Source organism: Hypanus sabinus, assembly GCF_030144855.1.
Source record: "Hypanus sabinus isolate sHypSab1 chromosome Y unlocalized genomic scaffold, sHypSab1.hap1 SUPER_Y_unloc_10, whole genome shotgun sequence".
In the NCBI taxonomy this organism is placed as follows: Eukaryota; Metazoa; Chordata; class Chondrichthyes; order Myliobatiformes; family Dasyatidae; genus Hypanus; species Hypanus sabinus.
The window spans coordinates 345,834-360,496 of NW_026779011.1; the positions used below are offsets into that span (position 1 = coordinate 345,834).

The 14,663-nt window shown below is 43.5% G+C and overlaps 1 protein-coding gene across 1 annotated transcript in view; it reads left to right on the forward strand.

The window, feature by feature from the left end:
* Positions 1–14,126, forward strand: part of LOC132386007 (uncharacterized) — a 258,441-nt gene extending 244,315 nt beyond the window's left edge. Inside the window, exon 2 of the mRNA XM_059958257.1 lies at positions 13,754–14,126. Within this exon, the coding sequence (XP_059814240.1) occupies positions 13,754–13,893 (140 nt within the window). The 3' untranslated portion in view covers positions 13,894–14,126. The remainder of the gene's footprint in view (positions 1–13,753) is intronic.
* Positions 14,127–14,663: the final 537 nt, after the last annotated feature.

Here is a 14,663-nt window from a genome sequence, read left to right on the forward strand (position 1 = left end):
TTCACTGAGTCACAGAGTTACATTGCAAGGAACTAAGTCCTTTGGCCCAATTTATTCATGCACCACCTTAGTGATTACAGACTCTTGGGAAAAAGATTCTACAATATTGTCTGTTGAAAGCAGGGTTCCTAGTTTCAATCATGATTGGCTTAGTTGTTAACCTTATGAAGTCTTTTATGTATGTATGATAGAGAAGAAATGTTGGTTAAATCTATCCCATTAGCATTCTATGCAACCAGTTCTCATCGTAACTCAGGCAAGCTCTCAAGAATAAAGTTAACCATCATCACATCAACCCAAGATTCTTTGCTTTGCTAAATAATTTTAATACCATTACCTCCTGAATGGACTCTTTTTATAATAAGTATCCTGTTGGACACCGTTATAGGGTGTTAGCAAATAGGTACAGAGGAGATGTCAGGGGGTAGGTTTTAACCATATAACAATTACAGCATGGAAACAGGCCATCTCAGCCCTCTAGTCCGTGCCGAACGCTCACTCTCACCTAGTCTCACTGACCCGCACTCAGCCCATAACCCTCCATTCCTTTCCTGTCCATATATCTATCCAATTTTACTTTAAATGACAATACCAAACCTGCCTCTACCACTTCTACTGGAAGCTCGTTCCACACAGCTACCACTCTCTGAGTAAAGAAGTTCCTTCTCGTGTTACCTTTTGCTCCTAACTCTCAACTCATGTCCTCTCATTTTTTACGCAAAGAGTGATGAGTACATGGAAAGGGCTGTCAGCAATGGCGGTGGAGGCAGATACAATAGGGTCTTTAAAGAGACTCCTGGATAGGTACATGGAGCTTAGTAAAATAGAGGGCTATAGGTAACCTTAGGTAATTTCTAAAGTAAAGGCATGTTTGGAACAGCATTGAGGGCTGAAGGGCCTGTATTGTGCTTTGGGTTTTCTATGTTTCTATGTTGTACAAGTAACTCCTCATGTAGGTTCTGAAAATGATGAATTATCAAACAATCAGAGAAATAGAACCTGAAGTGCACATCAACCCACTAACTCTGAGCTTTCCCTCACTCGTTCTCCATATGCCATTAGACTTTTCATTATTCACTAATTTCCTTCTTAAACCATTCAGACAATATTAACAGAAACATAATCTCTCTGTAAGAACATTTCTCTAGCATTTGTATGAACTACTTAATATCTGCTGTCTTGTTATAATCTGACAGGAAAATAATCTTGGTAAGTTTACAATCTTGAAAATCTATTAAGTACTCTATGAACCATTTAAATTCTAACTAACCACAACTCGTCACATTTTCAAATGTATTCTTCTACTTAACAGAACATACCCTGAAATTATACTATCGTTTCTCAAAATTCAATATTATTTTATTATCAAAGTACATTTATGTCACAATTAACTGTCCTGAGATTAATTTTCTTGTAGGCATACTCAATAAATCAAATAACCATAGTAGAATCAATGAAAGACCACACTAACTTGGGCATTCAACCAATGTGCAATAAAGACAATCAACTATGCAAATAGAAAAAGAAATAAATATAATAAATAAATAGGCAATAAATATCATGAACAGGATATGAAGAGTCCTACAAAGTGAGTCCATAGGTCGTGGGAACATTTCAATGATGGGGTAAGTGAAATTGAATGAAGTTATCCCTTTGGTTTGTTATGAGTGATGAACAGGCCTGATGGACAATGGGGTACAGAGTTAACCATTCCCCTCCTGAGAACCATGAACTATTACTGTTGCTATGCTGACCATGAGAAAGAGAGAAGGAAAAACAAGCAAGAACATCGGCGACAGATAAGAGAGAGGGGGAATTGCTGATTAACCGTATTGTGACTCTTTTTAAATTACTTACTATTTCGCTGCAAGGACAATAGTTTGCTCATAAACATTCCTCAGTGGACTGAAGGAGTGGCCTTATTTGATGGACACGGTCATTCAGGAGTGATGGATAGCTGAGTCCCCGTGAGTAGGGATAAGAGACAGGTCTGGAGAGACACCCTCCAGACACGCCAGTGGACACTGATTGAGTGTTGGAACCCACAAGAAAGGTGGGGGCTTCGAAGACTGAACCAGGAGGTCGGTCATTAAGGCTATCAGTGTAAAAGCAGGGCTGGTGGGGACTTGTTTGTGTGTGTCCACTCACGCCAGAGTGACGAGTCCACCACAGAAGAACGGTCTAGCAGAAGGACGGAGAGGTCATAACTGAATGACCACATCGATACGATGGATTAAAAAAGCAAAGAAAGGTTTGCCTGACTGTAGCTGTTAAATCTCGCTCGCTCTCTCTCTTTCCGATTACAATACATCAACCATAACTACATCAGCACTTACGAACTGAACTGAACTTTATACTTTTCTATGACAATTCATTTACCCCTAGACATCGATAGAGCTTGTTTATTATTGAATATTATTATTATCCCTACACTTTTAGGTTTATTACTGCTAACTTGTTTTATATGTATATTTGCATTATTTATATGGCTTTGCTTATTTTTATTAATAAACACCTTTAGTTTGGTACCACCAGACTCTAACAGATTCTTCTTCCTCTGCTGGTTAGACACCCAGTTACAGGGTGTGTAACAATAAGATGCTGGTCAGAGAAGGTGTCATCTTTCTGCATTTCACTGTCTCGCCTCCAGCCATGGCGATTATCAGAGAAGGGTGTGGCTTATCCTACTTGTTTTAAGTCACTTTGTTGTGATTGGTTAGTTTAGAAACTGCAGGTGCTTTTCCCATTGGTTAGCCAGCTGGTGTCCAATTTCAGATATTCCAGGTATAATATAGCACATGGAAGGGGCTTGCTCTCTCTTTCGCTGTTTATGGCAAATGGTGCACACAACCATTGGGAAGATATGTTCTGTGTATGCTTTAACTAAGTATGTTTGTTGACTATTCAGCTCCTGTAGTGTCTGTAACTTGGGTAACATGAATGTTTGGTTGAATCTTTACTGCTTGTAAATAAATAATTAATATTCACAGTCAGTTTTCTGTCCCACTTGCCAGATCTGTGAATCTGCAATGAACTTTGTCCTCTTAAAGGTTCAGTACCTGTATGATCCGCTGAGTCCTTCAGACAATCATTATATGTGAAAATCATTATGTTGATTTAAAAGTATATTGATTAGTAGTAAGTTGCATGCTGCAGATTGCAGTGAAAGTAATTCTAAAGAGACATATTTAAAAGAACATTTTAAACCATTGTCTTCAGCCCCCAGAACGTCACTAATATCACCTTCTTGATTAAGGTATTACTGAAGAGTAGAACTACTTAAAGCTACATTGATCAATTATGTCAATAAGGCACTCAGATTTCCTGCACCATTCTATGAAATCACAGGTGGTTGGTACCTTAATTCCATTTTCTATCAATTAGTCCTCCTTATCCAAGGACATATTTCTTATCCCAGAGACTGCAGTGAAGAATAGAAGTAAAGACTGGGTGACAAGGTAGCACACTGGTTAACACAACTCTTCACAATGTCAATTCTCACCACTGTCTGTAAGGAATTTGTATATCTTCCCCATGTCCGCATGGTTTTCCTCTGGCTTCTCTGGTTTCCTCCCACAGTCCAAAGACATATAGATTAGTAGGTTAATCAGTCACATGAGTGTAATACGATAGCTTGAACTAATTGGGCTGAAAAGGCCTATTAAATGATGCTCTTCTCCCTAAATAAATAAAATTTAGTGTGCCTATTTCAAGGATTGTGGCTTTGCTATATAGAAGTGGAAGAATACTGATGCAATCACTGTTACTGCCCTACAGCACCAGCAACCCAGTTTTAATTTGGACTTTATGTTCTGTTTATAAAATGCATTTAACCAAATATAACCATATAACTGTATAACAATTACAGCACGGAAACAGGCCATCTCGGCCCTTCTAGACCGTGCCGAACGCTTACTCTCACCTAGTCTCACCGACCTGCACTCAGCCCATAACCCTCCATTCCTTTCTTGTCCATATACCTATCCAATTTTACTTTAAGTGATAATACCAAACCTGCCTCAACCACTTCTACTGGAAGCTCGTTCCACAAATCTACCACACTCTCTGAGGAAAGAAATTCCCCCTCGTGTTACCCCTAAACTTTTGCCCCCTAACTCTCAACTCATATACTCTTGTTTGAATCTCCCCTACCCTCAATGGAAAAAGCCTATCCACGTCAACTCTATCTGTCCCCTTCATAATTTTAAATACCCCTATCGTCCCCCTCAACCTTCTATGCTCCAAAGAATAAAGACCTAACTTGTTCAACCTTTCTCTGTAACTTAGGTGCTGAAACCCAGGTAACATTCTCTGTACCCTCTCTATTTTGTTGACATCTTTTCTATTATTCGGTGACCAGAATACTCCCCTCACCTTTTGTTTTCCTCTCAATGCTCCCACATTTCACAAAAGCATGTTATTAACAAATGGATATTGTAAGTTATCTCTCATAGGAGCTAAATAATCAAAAGAATCAAAGGCAATTAATGGATGTGTGAAACAGAGTAAGTTGCAAACACAGAAAGAAAGGGAGGAATAGGAACAATGCCACTGCTTGCATAGGATGTAGCACAGTGTTGATAGAATGAACTTTGTTTCTTCTCAAAAAAGATGATCAAAAGTACAATCTCTGGATTTAGAATAGAATAGTACAGCACAGTACAGGCCCTTCAGCCCACAATGTTGTGCTGACCCTCAAACCCTGCCTCCCATATAACACCCCACCTTAAATTCCTCCATATACCTGTCTAGTAGTCTCTTAAACTTCACTAGTGTATCTGCCTCCACCACTGACTCAGGCAGTGCATTCCACGCATCAACCACTCTGAGTAAAAAACCTTCCTCTAATATCCCCCTTGAACTTCCCTCCCCTTACCTTAAAGCCATGTCTTCTTGTACTGAGCAGTGGTGCCCTGGGGAAGAGACGCTGGCTGTTCACTCTTATCTCTTCCTCTTAATATCTTGTATACCTCTATCATGTCTCCTCTCATCCTCCTTCTCTCCAAAGAGTAAACACTAGCTCCCTTAATCTCTGATCCTAATGCGCACTCTCTAAACCAGGCAGCATCCTGGTAAATCTCCTCTGTACCCTTTCCAATGCTTCCACATCCTTCCTATAGTGAGGCGACCAGAACTGGTCACAGTACTCCAAGTGTGGCCTAACCAGAGTTTTATAGAGCTGCATCATTACATCGTGTCTCTTAAACTCTATCCCTTGACTTATGAAAGCTAACACCCCATAAGCTTTCTTAAGTACCCTATCTACCTGTGAGGCAACTTTCAGGGATCTGTGGACATGTACCCCTAGATCCCTCTGCTCCTCCACACTACCAAGTATCCTGCCATTTACTTTGTACTCTGCCTTGGAGTTTGTCCTTCCAAAGTGTACCACCTCACACTTCTCCGGGTTGAACTCCATCTGCCACCTCTCAGCCCACTTCTGCATCCTATCAGTGTCTCTCTGCAATCTTCAACAATCCTCTACACTATTTACAACACCACCAACCTTTGTGTCGTCTGCAAACTTGCCAACCCACCCTTCTACCCCCACATCCAGGTCGTTAATAAAAATCACGAAAAGTAGAGGTCCCAGAACAGATCCTTGTGGGACACCACTAGTCACAACCCTCCAATCTGAATGTACCCCCTCCACCATGACCATCTGCCTTCTGCAGGCAAGCCAATTCTGAATCCACCTGGCCAAACTTCCCTGGATCCCATGCCTTCTGACTTTCTGAATAAGCCTATCGTATGGAACTTTATCAAAAGCCTTACTAAAATCCATGTAGATCACATCTACTGCACTACCCTGATCTATATGCCTGGTCGCCTCCTCAAAGAACTCTATCAGGCTTGTTAGGCATGATCTGCCCTTCACAAAGTCATGCTCTCTGTCCCTGATCAGACCATGATTCTCTAAATGCCCATAGATCCTATCTCTAAGAATCTTTTCCAACAGCATTCCCACCACAGATGTTAAGTTCACTGGTCTATCCCTATTGCCCGGACTATCCCTGCTACCTTTTTTGAACAAGGGGACAACATTCGCCTCCCTCCAATCCTCTGGTACCGTTCCTGTGGACAACAAGGACATAAAGATCCTAGCCAGAGACTCAGCAATTTCTTCCCTCACCTCATGGAGCAGCCTGGGGAATATTCCGTCAGGCCCCGGGGACTTATCCGTCCTAATGTATTTTAACAACTCCAACACCTCCTCTCCCTTAATATCAACATGCTCCAGAACATCAACCTCACTCATATTGTCCTCACTGTCATCAAGTTCCCTCTCATTGGTGAATACTGAAGGGAAGTATTCATTGTGGACCTCACTCACTTCCACAGCCTCCAGGCGCATCTTCCCACTTTTATCTCTAATCGGTCCTACCTTCACTCCTGTCATCCTTTTGTTCTTCACATAATTGAAGAATGCCTTGGGGTTTTCCTTTACCCTACTCTCCAAGGCCTTCTCATGCCCCCTTCTTGCTCTTCTCAGCCCCTTCTTAAGCTCATTTCTTGCTACCCTATATTCCTCAATAGACCCATCTGATCCTTGCTTCCTAAACCTCATGTATGCTGTCTTCTTCCACCTGACTAGATCTCCAACCTCACTTGTCACCTAAGGTTCCTTCACCCTATCATTCTTTATCTTCCTCACCAGGACAAATTTATCCCTAACATCCTGTCAGAGATCCCTAAACATTGATCACATGTCCATAGTACATTTCCCTGCAAAAACATCATCCCAATTCATGCCATATAGCCTCATAATTTGCCCTTCCCAATTAAAAATTTTCCTGTCCTCTCTGATTCTATCCTTTTCCATGATAATACTAAAGGTCAGGGAGTGGTGATCACTGTCCCCCAGCAATGTAAGGGGAATGCAATTTAGAGGAGTGGAAGGAGATATTGTTAAAACTTAAATGCCTTTTCACTGTCTGCATGAACTTGAGTTCACAGTCTCAGAATAGGGGAGAGGGCATTTAGGACAGACGTCCACAAAAAATTCTTCACATAAATGATGATGAATGTTTGTAATTTTCTACTATGAGGTACAGAACTGTGCAAAAGTTTTAGACATCCAGGATTTTTTAAATAAATGTTGTTTCAGATGTTTATTTTCTTTTGTCTTCTGTATTAATATAAGTATAGAAAAGCAAGTTTTAGATTTCCAAACATTAATTTTTCAAAAAAATGTAATGTTATGCTTCATTAAAGAAAGTAATGCATTAAGTAGTAGACCACTCCTGTGCAAAGATAAAGCCACCCTCAGGCTGAAGCAACAACATATTTTGTCTGGGTAGCCTCCAACCTATTGGCATGAATATCACTTTCTCCTTCCAATAAAAAAAAATCTACCTTCTCCTCTTTCCCACTCTGATCTTTTATATCTTCTCATCTGTCTATTACTTTCCCCTGGGACTCCTCCTTGATGCACCATCAATAACTCACACTGAGACGTAAGGCAAGATATCTGTTTTTATTGACTGGAAGAAGGAACCAGGAGTGAGTGTCCATCATACTATGTCCTGGAGACTGAGGCCGAGCGTCAGGCCTCAGGTCTCCTTTATACAGGGGCCTGTGGGAGGAGCCACAGGAGCAGTCAGCAGGGGGCGTGTCCAGATAGGCACATAGTTCACCACACTCCTACTCCCCTTTCTCTTATGGACCACTCTCCTCTTCCATCAGATTCCTTCAACCCTTAACCTTCCCCTCTTATCAGGCTTCACCTATTACCTTCTAGCTAGCTTCCTTACCTTACATACATTTTTTTATTTTGGTGATTTCTTCCTTCTTTCTCAGTTCTGAAGAAGGGTCTCAACCCAAAATGTTGACTGTTATTTTATTTTCATAAAATTTAAGCAATTTTAAAGGCAAAAGGTAGTCACACCAAACATTGATTTGATTTAGCTTTTTACTGTTACAGCACTTTACAATACATTTTTTGTTATTTTTTTGAAAGCATCTTGGCTTTGCAGAATGTGCTTAAGAATTTTTGCACAGTACTGTAAGTGGAAGTCAAATCTCTGCTATCAAGCAAACAGAGATCAATAGATTTCTGGAATCAAGAGAACTGGGATATAAGAAAAATGCTACTGTATGGAAGATTAGCCAGTTTGAAAGGCTGTTTGGCTTATTATAACTGCTGTTTCTTCTGTTTTCATAAAACCATACAAACAGAATGTACTAAAAATCCAAGGGCAAAACACATTAATACACAGCTGCATTGATAACCTAATGTGTGGGCTTGGGGTTTGCTTCTGTATCAGTGGAATTGTTACTGCATCACGATTATTTCCACTCTGTGTAAATACAGACGTGGTTCTACCTTGTGACATTCTTGCTACAGACTTGAGTTATGAAAGGAGAAAACAGTCAAGAATTAAATTTTAGTCATATCTGCCTAAGCAGGTATCATACATTGCAAGTAAAACAAGTTCAAATGCTCTTCTACATTTCACCTAGGAATGATTTTAAATGAACTTTGAGAAGATGACGGCATGATGGCAGTGTGTGTGGCCAATCCAGGAATGAATATCTCTTATCTGTAATTAGGGGCCGTGCACAATCCTGATTTGATGGAGACGGACGGGTGAAGCACGGTGGAACATCTGGTGAAACTTCTGACATGTCTATTTCACTGCCACTGCTAATGTGCGATTGAGAAATCTCCGGGAGGAAGGCCCCGAATCCTCGGCTTTGCCTGTTGCTTGGCAGCTGGTGCCGGGGTCAAAGCACTCGGCAGAGATGGTGCTCGGTGTCGGGGGGGGGGGGGGGGTCGGAGGCTCAAAGTTTTTCAGACGGACTCGGAGTTGGCTGCATCGGGAAGCTTGGCGACACTGGAGGTTCATGGCAGGAAGAGCTTTTCTTCCTTCTACCATCTACGTGAGATGATCGAGGACTTTGAGACTTTCTTTTACCGTGCCCATGGTCTGCCCTTATCAAATTGTGGTATTGATTTGCACTGTTGTAACTATATGTTATAACTATGTGGTTTTTGTCAGTTAGTCTTGGTCTGTATTGTGTTTCTGTGATATCATACTGGAGGAACATTGTATCATTTCTTAATGCATGCATTACTAAATGACGATAAACGAGGACTGAGTGTCCTCACAATCTAATCTAAAATCGAAAAATATATACCTTTTGAGAGAAATGATTCTTAAGGAGTCCATTTAGAATGTGCTGACACAGAAAGAACGTGCAAAGCAACTTGCAGGGCAACGTATAAACCAATTTGCAAAATCAGGATGAAACAATAGCTTGCTGATTAAAGAAGCGATATGGGTAACGGGAAGACATGCTTAACGGTTGAACAATAACGGTGTTAATGCGCTGAGGCTGATAAGTGGGCCAAAGGGTAATCACATTTGTAATTTTGTAATGAGATTAAGGAAGAATGTCTGCACCTCACATGGGTGCATCTCACAAAGTCGTAAACAAGTAGGGTATAAAAATCTGTGCAAAGTGTAATTCGGCACTCAATCTAGCAGGAGCTGGTTGGGTCCGACTCTGTAGACTCGAAAAATAAAGTTTACCGTTCTGCAAATTGCTGAGACTCAGTGTGTTTCTGACAACGTGGGGGCTCGTCCGGGATCCACACTCCGGCCGCGGTGGACACGAGGAAGGACATCGGAGACGGTGCACCCCGCCGAGTTTGGCGGTCCCTGACTCCTTGCTCGTCGCTCCAGCGCGGCTTGAGCGAGTGATATCCGGACAGCGCAGAGCGGTAAACGGGGAGAAGGGGACAGTACCTGGTTCTGGAAGTCCCCAGGACGCACCGGGTAAGTGCCTATTGTTGCAGTAGAAGGGTGCGGGAATAAGTAAGGACGGAGAAGACCGGGATCGCTACCCGGGGGTCCTCCTGATAAAAGTCCTTGGGACGCACCGGGTAAAGTGCCTACTGTTGCAGTAGAAGGGTGCGGGATTAAGTAAGAGCGGAATAAGATGGGAGGGGGTGGCTCTAAAAAGAAAGAGGAAACGGAGAGACCGGGACCATACCCGGGGGTTCCTCCTGATAGCCCCCTCGGTAGAATGTTTGAGAATTGGAGATGTGGAAGACTAAAAGGGAAACAAAAGAAAAAAATGATACAGTACTGTTTAACTTGGTCGAAACAGCCGATAGAAAAACCTGCGGTCTGGTGGCCGCGGCTTGGGTCTGAGGAGGATTGGGTACGACAAGCCTTAAACATTTACGTTAATTCAAAACCAAATGTAAAACCGGAAGAAATTGCTTATGCTTTTTGTTGGGCTCCCTGGCCAGGAGTAACAACAAGGAGTTTTAAATTGGGCATTAAAGGGGAGCGGAAGTGGGGCCCACTCGATCATTTACCCCCTCCCTATGTCCAGCCTTCTGCGCCCCTTGCGGGAGCAGAGGGAGGACGTGAAGAAAGTGAAAAAACAGAAGAAATAGACCCGGAGAGGGATGTTAGGGAAAAAGCAAAGGCAAGGATCGAAACAAGGAGTGTGACAGGAGCAGATAAGAAAAAGAAAGACGAATTAAAAAAGGAAAAGGTACAGCTGTGTCCCCTTCGAGAGGTTCCAATGGGAGGAGAACGGGGAGGAACAGGATTTGTAAACGTCCCTCTGACAAGTACCGAAGTACGAGGATTTAAGAAAGATATGAAAACTTTATTAAAAGATCCAATGGGACTGGCAGAACAGTTGGATCAATTCTTAGGACCTAATGTTTACACTTGGGAAGAAATGCATGCGATTATGGGAACGATATTTTCTGCACAAGAGAGGCAAATGATACAACAAGCTGCAATATCAATTTGGGGAAGGGAACAGCCGAATGAGTTACCGGGGGACCGGAAATTTCCAGTAAACGACCCACAGTGGGACAAACAAGCAGAAGAGAGAAGACGGCAATATCCCATTGCCATGGAAGGGAGGAGGGGATTACAACCTGTAATTGAGACATTAGTATCAGATGGACTCCTGGAAGAATGTATGTCACCCTTTAATACCCCCATCCTACCGGTCCGAAAGCCCGACGGCACGTATCGAATGGTTCAAGATCTGAGAGGCTTAAATGCGGTAGTCCAAACACGATACCCGGTAGTGCCTAACCCCTATACATTAATGAGCAAAATACCTCCTGAACATGAATGGTTCAGTGTGATAGATCTAAAAGATGCCTTTTGGAGTTGCCCGTTGGAGGAAGGTAGCCGAGATATGTTCGCATTTGAATGGGAAAATCCCTTCACTGGGCGGAAGAAGCAACTCCGGTGGACCGTCTTGCCCCAAGGGTTCACGGAGTCCCCAAACCTATTCGAACAGGTACTGGAGCAAGTATTGGCTGGATTCCATTGTACCGAAAAGAACCAACTATTACAGTATGTCGATGACCTACTACTATCGGGACCAGCAGAGGAGGTAGTGCGAGACGATACTATAAGACTCCTGAATTACCTAGGAGAAAAAGGATTGCGGGTGTCCAAGAAGAAACTGCAATTTGTCGAGAAGGAAATAACATATCTCGGACACAGAGTCAGTAAAGGGCACCGCCAAATAACCCCAGAAAGAATAGCGGGAATAACTAAAATACCGCTTCCCAGGACAAAGAAGGAAATAAGACAATTTCTGGGCTTAGTGGGCTATTGCCGGATTTGGATAGAGAATTATACCTCCCTGGTGAAGTTTATGTACGACAAATTGGCAAAGGAAGACCGGGGAATAATCAGTTGGACCGAAGAAGAAGAACAGAAGTTCAGGAAAATAAAAGGGCAACTAATTCGGGCCCCGGTATTAACACTGCCAGCACTGGAAAAGCCCTTTCAGCTGTATGCAACAAACAATGAAGGAACTGCGTTAGGAGTACTAACTCAAGAAAAAGGAGGAAAGCGGCAACCTGTGGCCTTTTTATCAAAAATGTTAGACCCGGTATCCCGGGGATGGCCGACGTGCATACAAGCCGTAGCGGCAGCAGCCGTACTAATAGAAGAAGCACGGAAATTAACCTTTGGGGGAAGAATGACGGTGTATACCCCGCACTCCGTTAGCACCCTCTTAGCCCAAAAAGCTCAGCGGTGGTTGACGGACTCTCGCATACTGAAATACGAAACCATTCTGATGGTCGGGGATGATTTAAGCTTTGAAAAGAACAATAGTTGTAACCCGGCACAGTTCTTATACGGGGAATCAACAGGGGAGGAAACCGAGCATAACTGCGTGGAGCTAACAGACCTTCAGACAAAAAGTAGGGAAGATCTACAAGAAGTTCCCCTAATTGAAGGCGAGGAACTATATATCGACGGCTCCTCCAGATGCATCAATGGGGTACGACACAGTGGATATGCTATTATAGACGGGAGGACTAGGGAGACGGTGGAGTCCGGCCGGCTCCCAGGTAATTGGTCAGCCCAGTCTTGTGAACTATATGCCTTGCAGAGGGGACTGCAACTGTTAAGAAACAAAATAGGCACTATATTCACCGATTCTAAGTATGCCTATGGAGTGGTACACACCTTCGGAAAGATTTGGAAAGAACGGGGGTTGATAACAGCCAGGGGAAGGGAATTAGCTCACGAACAAATGATAAGCATGACTCTGGAAGCCCTAACATTACCTCAAGAAATTGCAGTGGTTCACGTTCCAGGACATCAACGAGGAACAGCCCCGGAAGCAGTAGGAAACCGGCTCGCAGATGAAGAAGCCAAGCGGGCAGCAATGGAAAAAACGGTCCGACTTCTAACCCTGATACCAATAAGGGAAGGGCTTAACAAACTACCAGTCTTCACCCAAGTAGAAATAGACGCTATGAGCCAGCTGGGAGCCCGACAAACATCAGAAGGCGAGTGGAAGACCTCCGACAGACGGCAAGTACTGAATAAGGAAGTAACTCGTCATATACTGCAACAACTACACCAACAAAGCCATTGGGGAGTGCAAGCTATGTGCGACACTATCCTAAGGGACTATGTTTGTAAAGGGATATTCACACTAGCTCAACAGGAGGTGTGGGGCTGTTACACCTGCCAAAAGGTAAACAAGAAAATGATGTGTGCCACCCATAAGGGGGGACAAACACTAGCCGTCCGACCGTTCCATCGGATCCAAATAGACTTTACGGAACTACCACAAGTTCAGAGATGGAAGTACCTGTTAGTAATTGTGGATCACTTCACTCGGTGGGTGGAAGCATTCCCAACCACTAAAGCGGACGCCCCTACAGTGGCACGGATCCTATTAGAAAATATAGTCCCGAGATATGGAATAATGGGGTCTATTGATTCAGATAGGGGAACACACTTTGCCTCAAAAACACACCAGCTAATCTGTGACGCCTTAGGAATCCAGTGGAAGCTGCACACCCCCTGGCACCCTCAGAGCTCAGGAAGAGTTGAGAGGATGAACAGTACTTTGAAGACGCAATTGACAAAACTAATGATGGAAACCAAGCTACCCTGGACCAAGTGTCTACCCCTGGCCCTACTAAGAATCCGCACGGCTCCTCGAAAAGATATAGGAGTATCCCCTTATGAAATGTTGTTTGGCCTTCCATATTGGAACAAGGTGGAGGGCTATCCTTCCCTGCAAGGGGGAGATGTCTTTGTAAGGGACTATTTACAGGCACTGTCTCGTTCTTTTGCAGAATTGCGCAGGAAGGGGTTACTCGCACAAACCCCACCTCTGGACTTCGCACTCCACCGAACTCAGCCCGGTGACTGGGTCCTGATTAAGACTTGGAAGCCAGAGAAGTTACAGCCGCAGTGGGAAGGCCCATTCCAGGTGCTACTGACCACCGAAGCCGCAGTAAGGACAAAAGAAAAAGGGTGGACCCACGCCGCGAGAATCAAGGGACCCGTAAAGCCCAAAGAAGGTGCAGAATGGACTTGCGTCCAGGGAGAAGACCCGATGGTGCTAAAGCTCAAAAGACGGACAGAATGAACTTTGGGACTGTAATGTATATACTGCTATTGTTGAGAAGCGCTGAAGGGGGATGTGATAAGTGCAGGACGACGGTAAGGGTGGGCATGACGGTTTTTCCAGGGTCCTTTGTATCACACTCGCATGTAAATGAGAAATGTTATGACTACAACAAAAAGGAGGAATGCCTGGAAAACGGAAGGCGATATTATCAAGTAAGAAATAAGGGATATGTGTGGGGGTTTGGGGGCCAAGGATTAGGGGTATAGTGGAGTGTTACCACTTGTCCTCCCAAGGATAAATGGCTATGCATTAACAAGGGAGGACAGTGGGATATTCCCTCGATATTGGTAGACGATTATGTAGATAAAATAAGGAAACTGGCCCACGTGCCGGTACAGACCTGGAAGCCGCTGGGGTATTGGGACTGGCTGGACGGATGGTTGAAAGGAGGCTGGTGGCGAACCGCTTTAGGAGTTATAGGAGGGGGATTGATGGTCCTCCTTCTGCTACCATGTCTGATCCCCTGCTTGCGGGAGCTAGTAGCTCGGGTGGCAAGACAAGTCATGCAACCAGGGGCCCCAGCTGATCCTGTTCAGGTACTCCTACAAAGGGAAATAGAGCTAGAGGAAGAAGCCTATGTAAACCCATGGCAAAAGCCCAACTGATAGCACATTCTAAAAAGAAAAAGGGTGGATTGAGAGAAATGATTCTTAAGGAGTCCATTTAGAATGTGCTGACACAGAAAGAACGTGCAAAGCAACTTGCAGGGCAACGTATAAACCAATTTG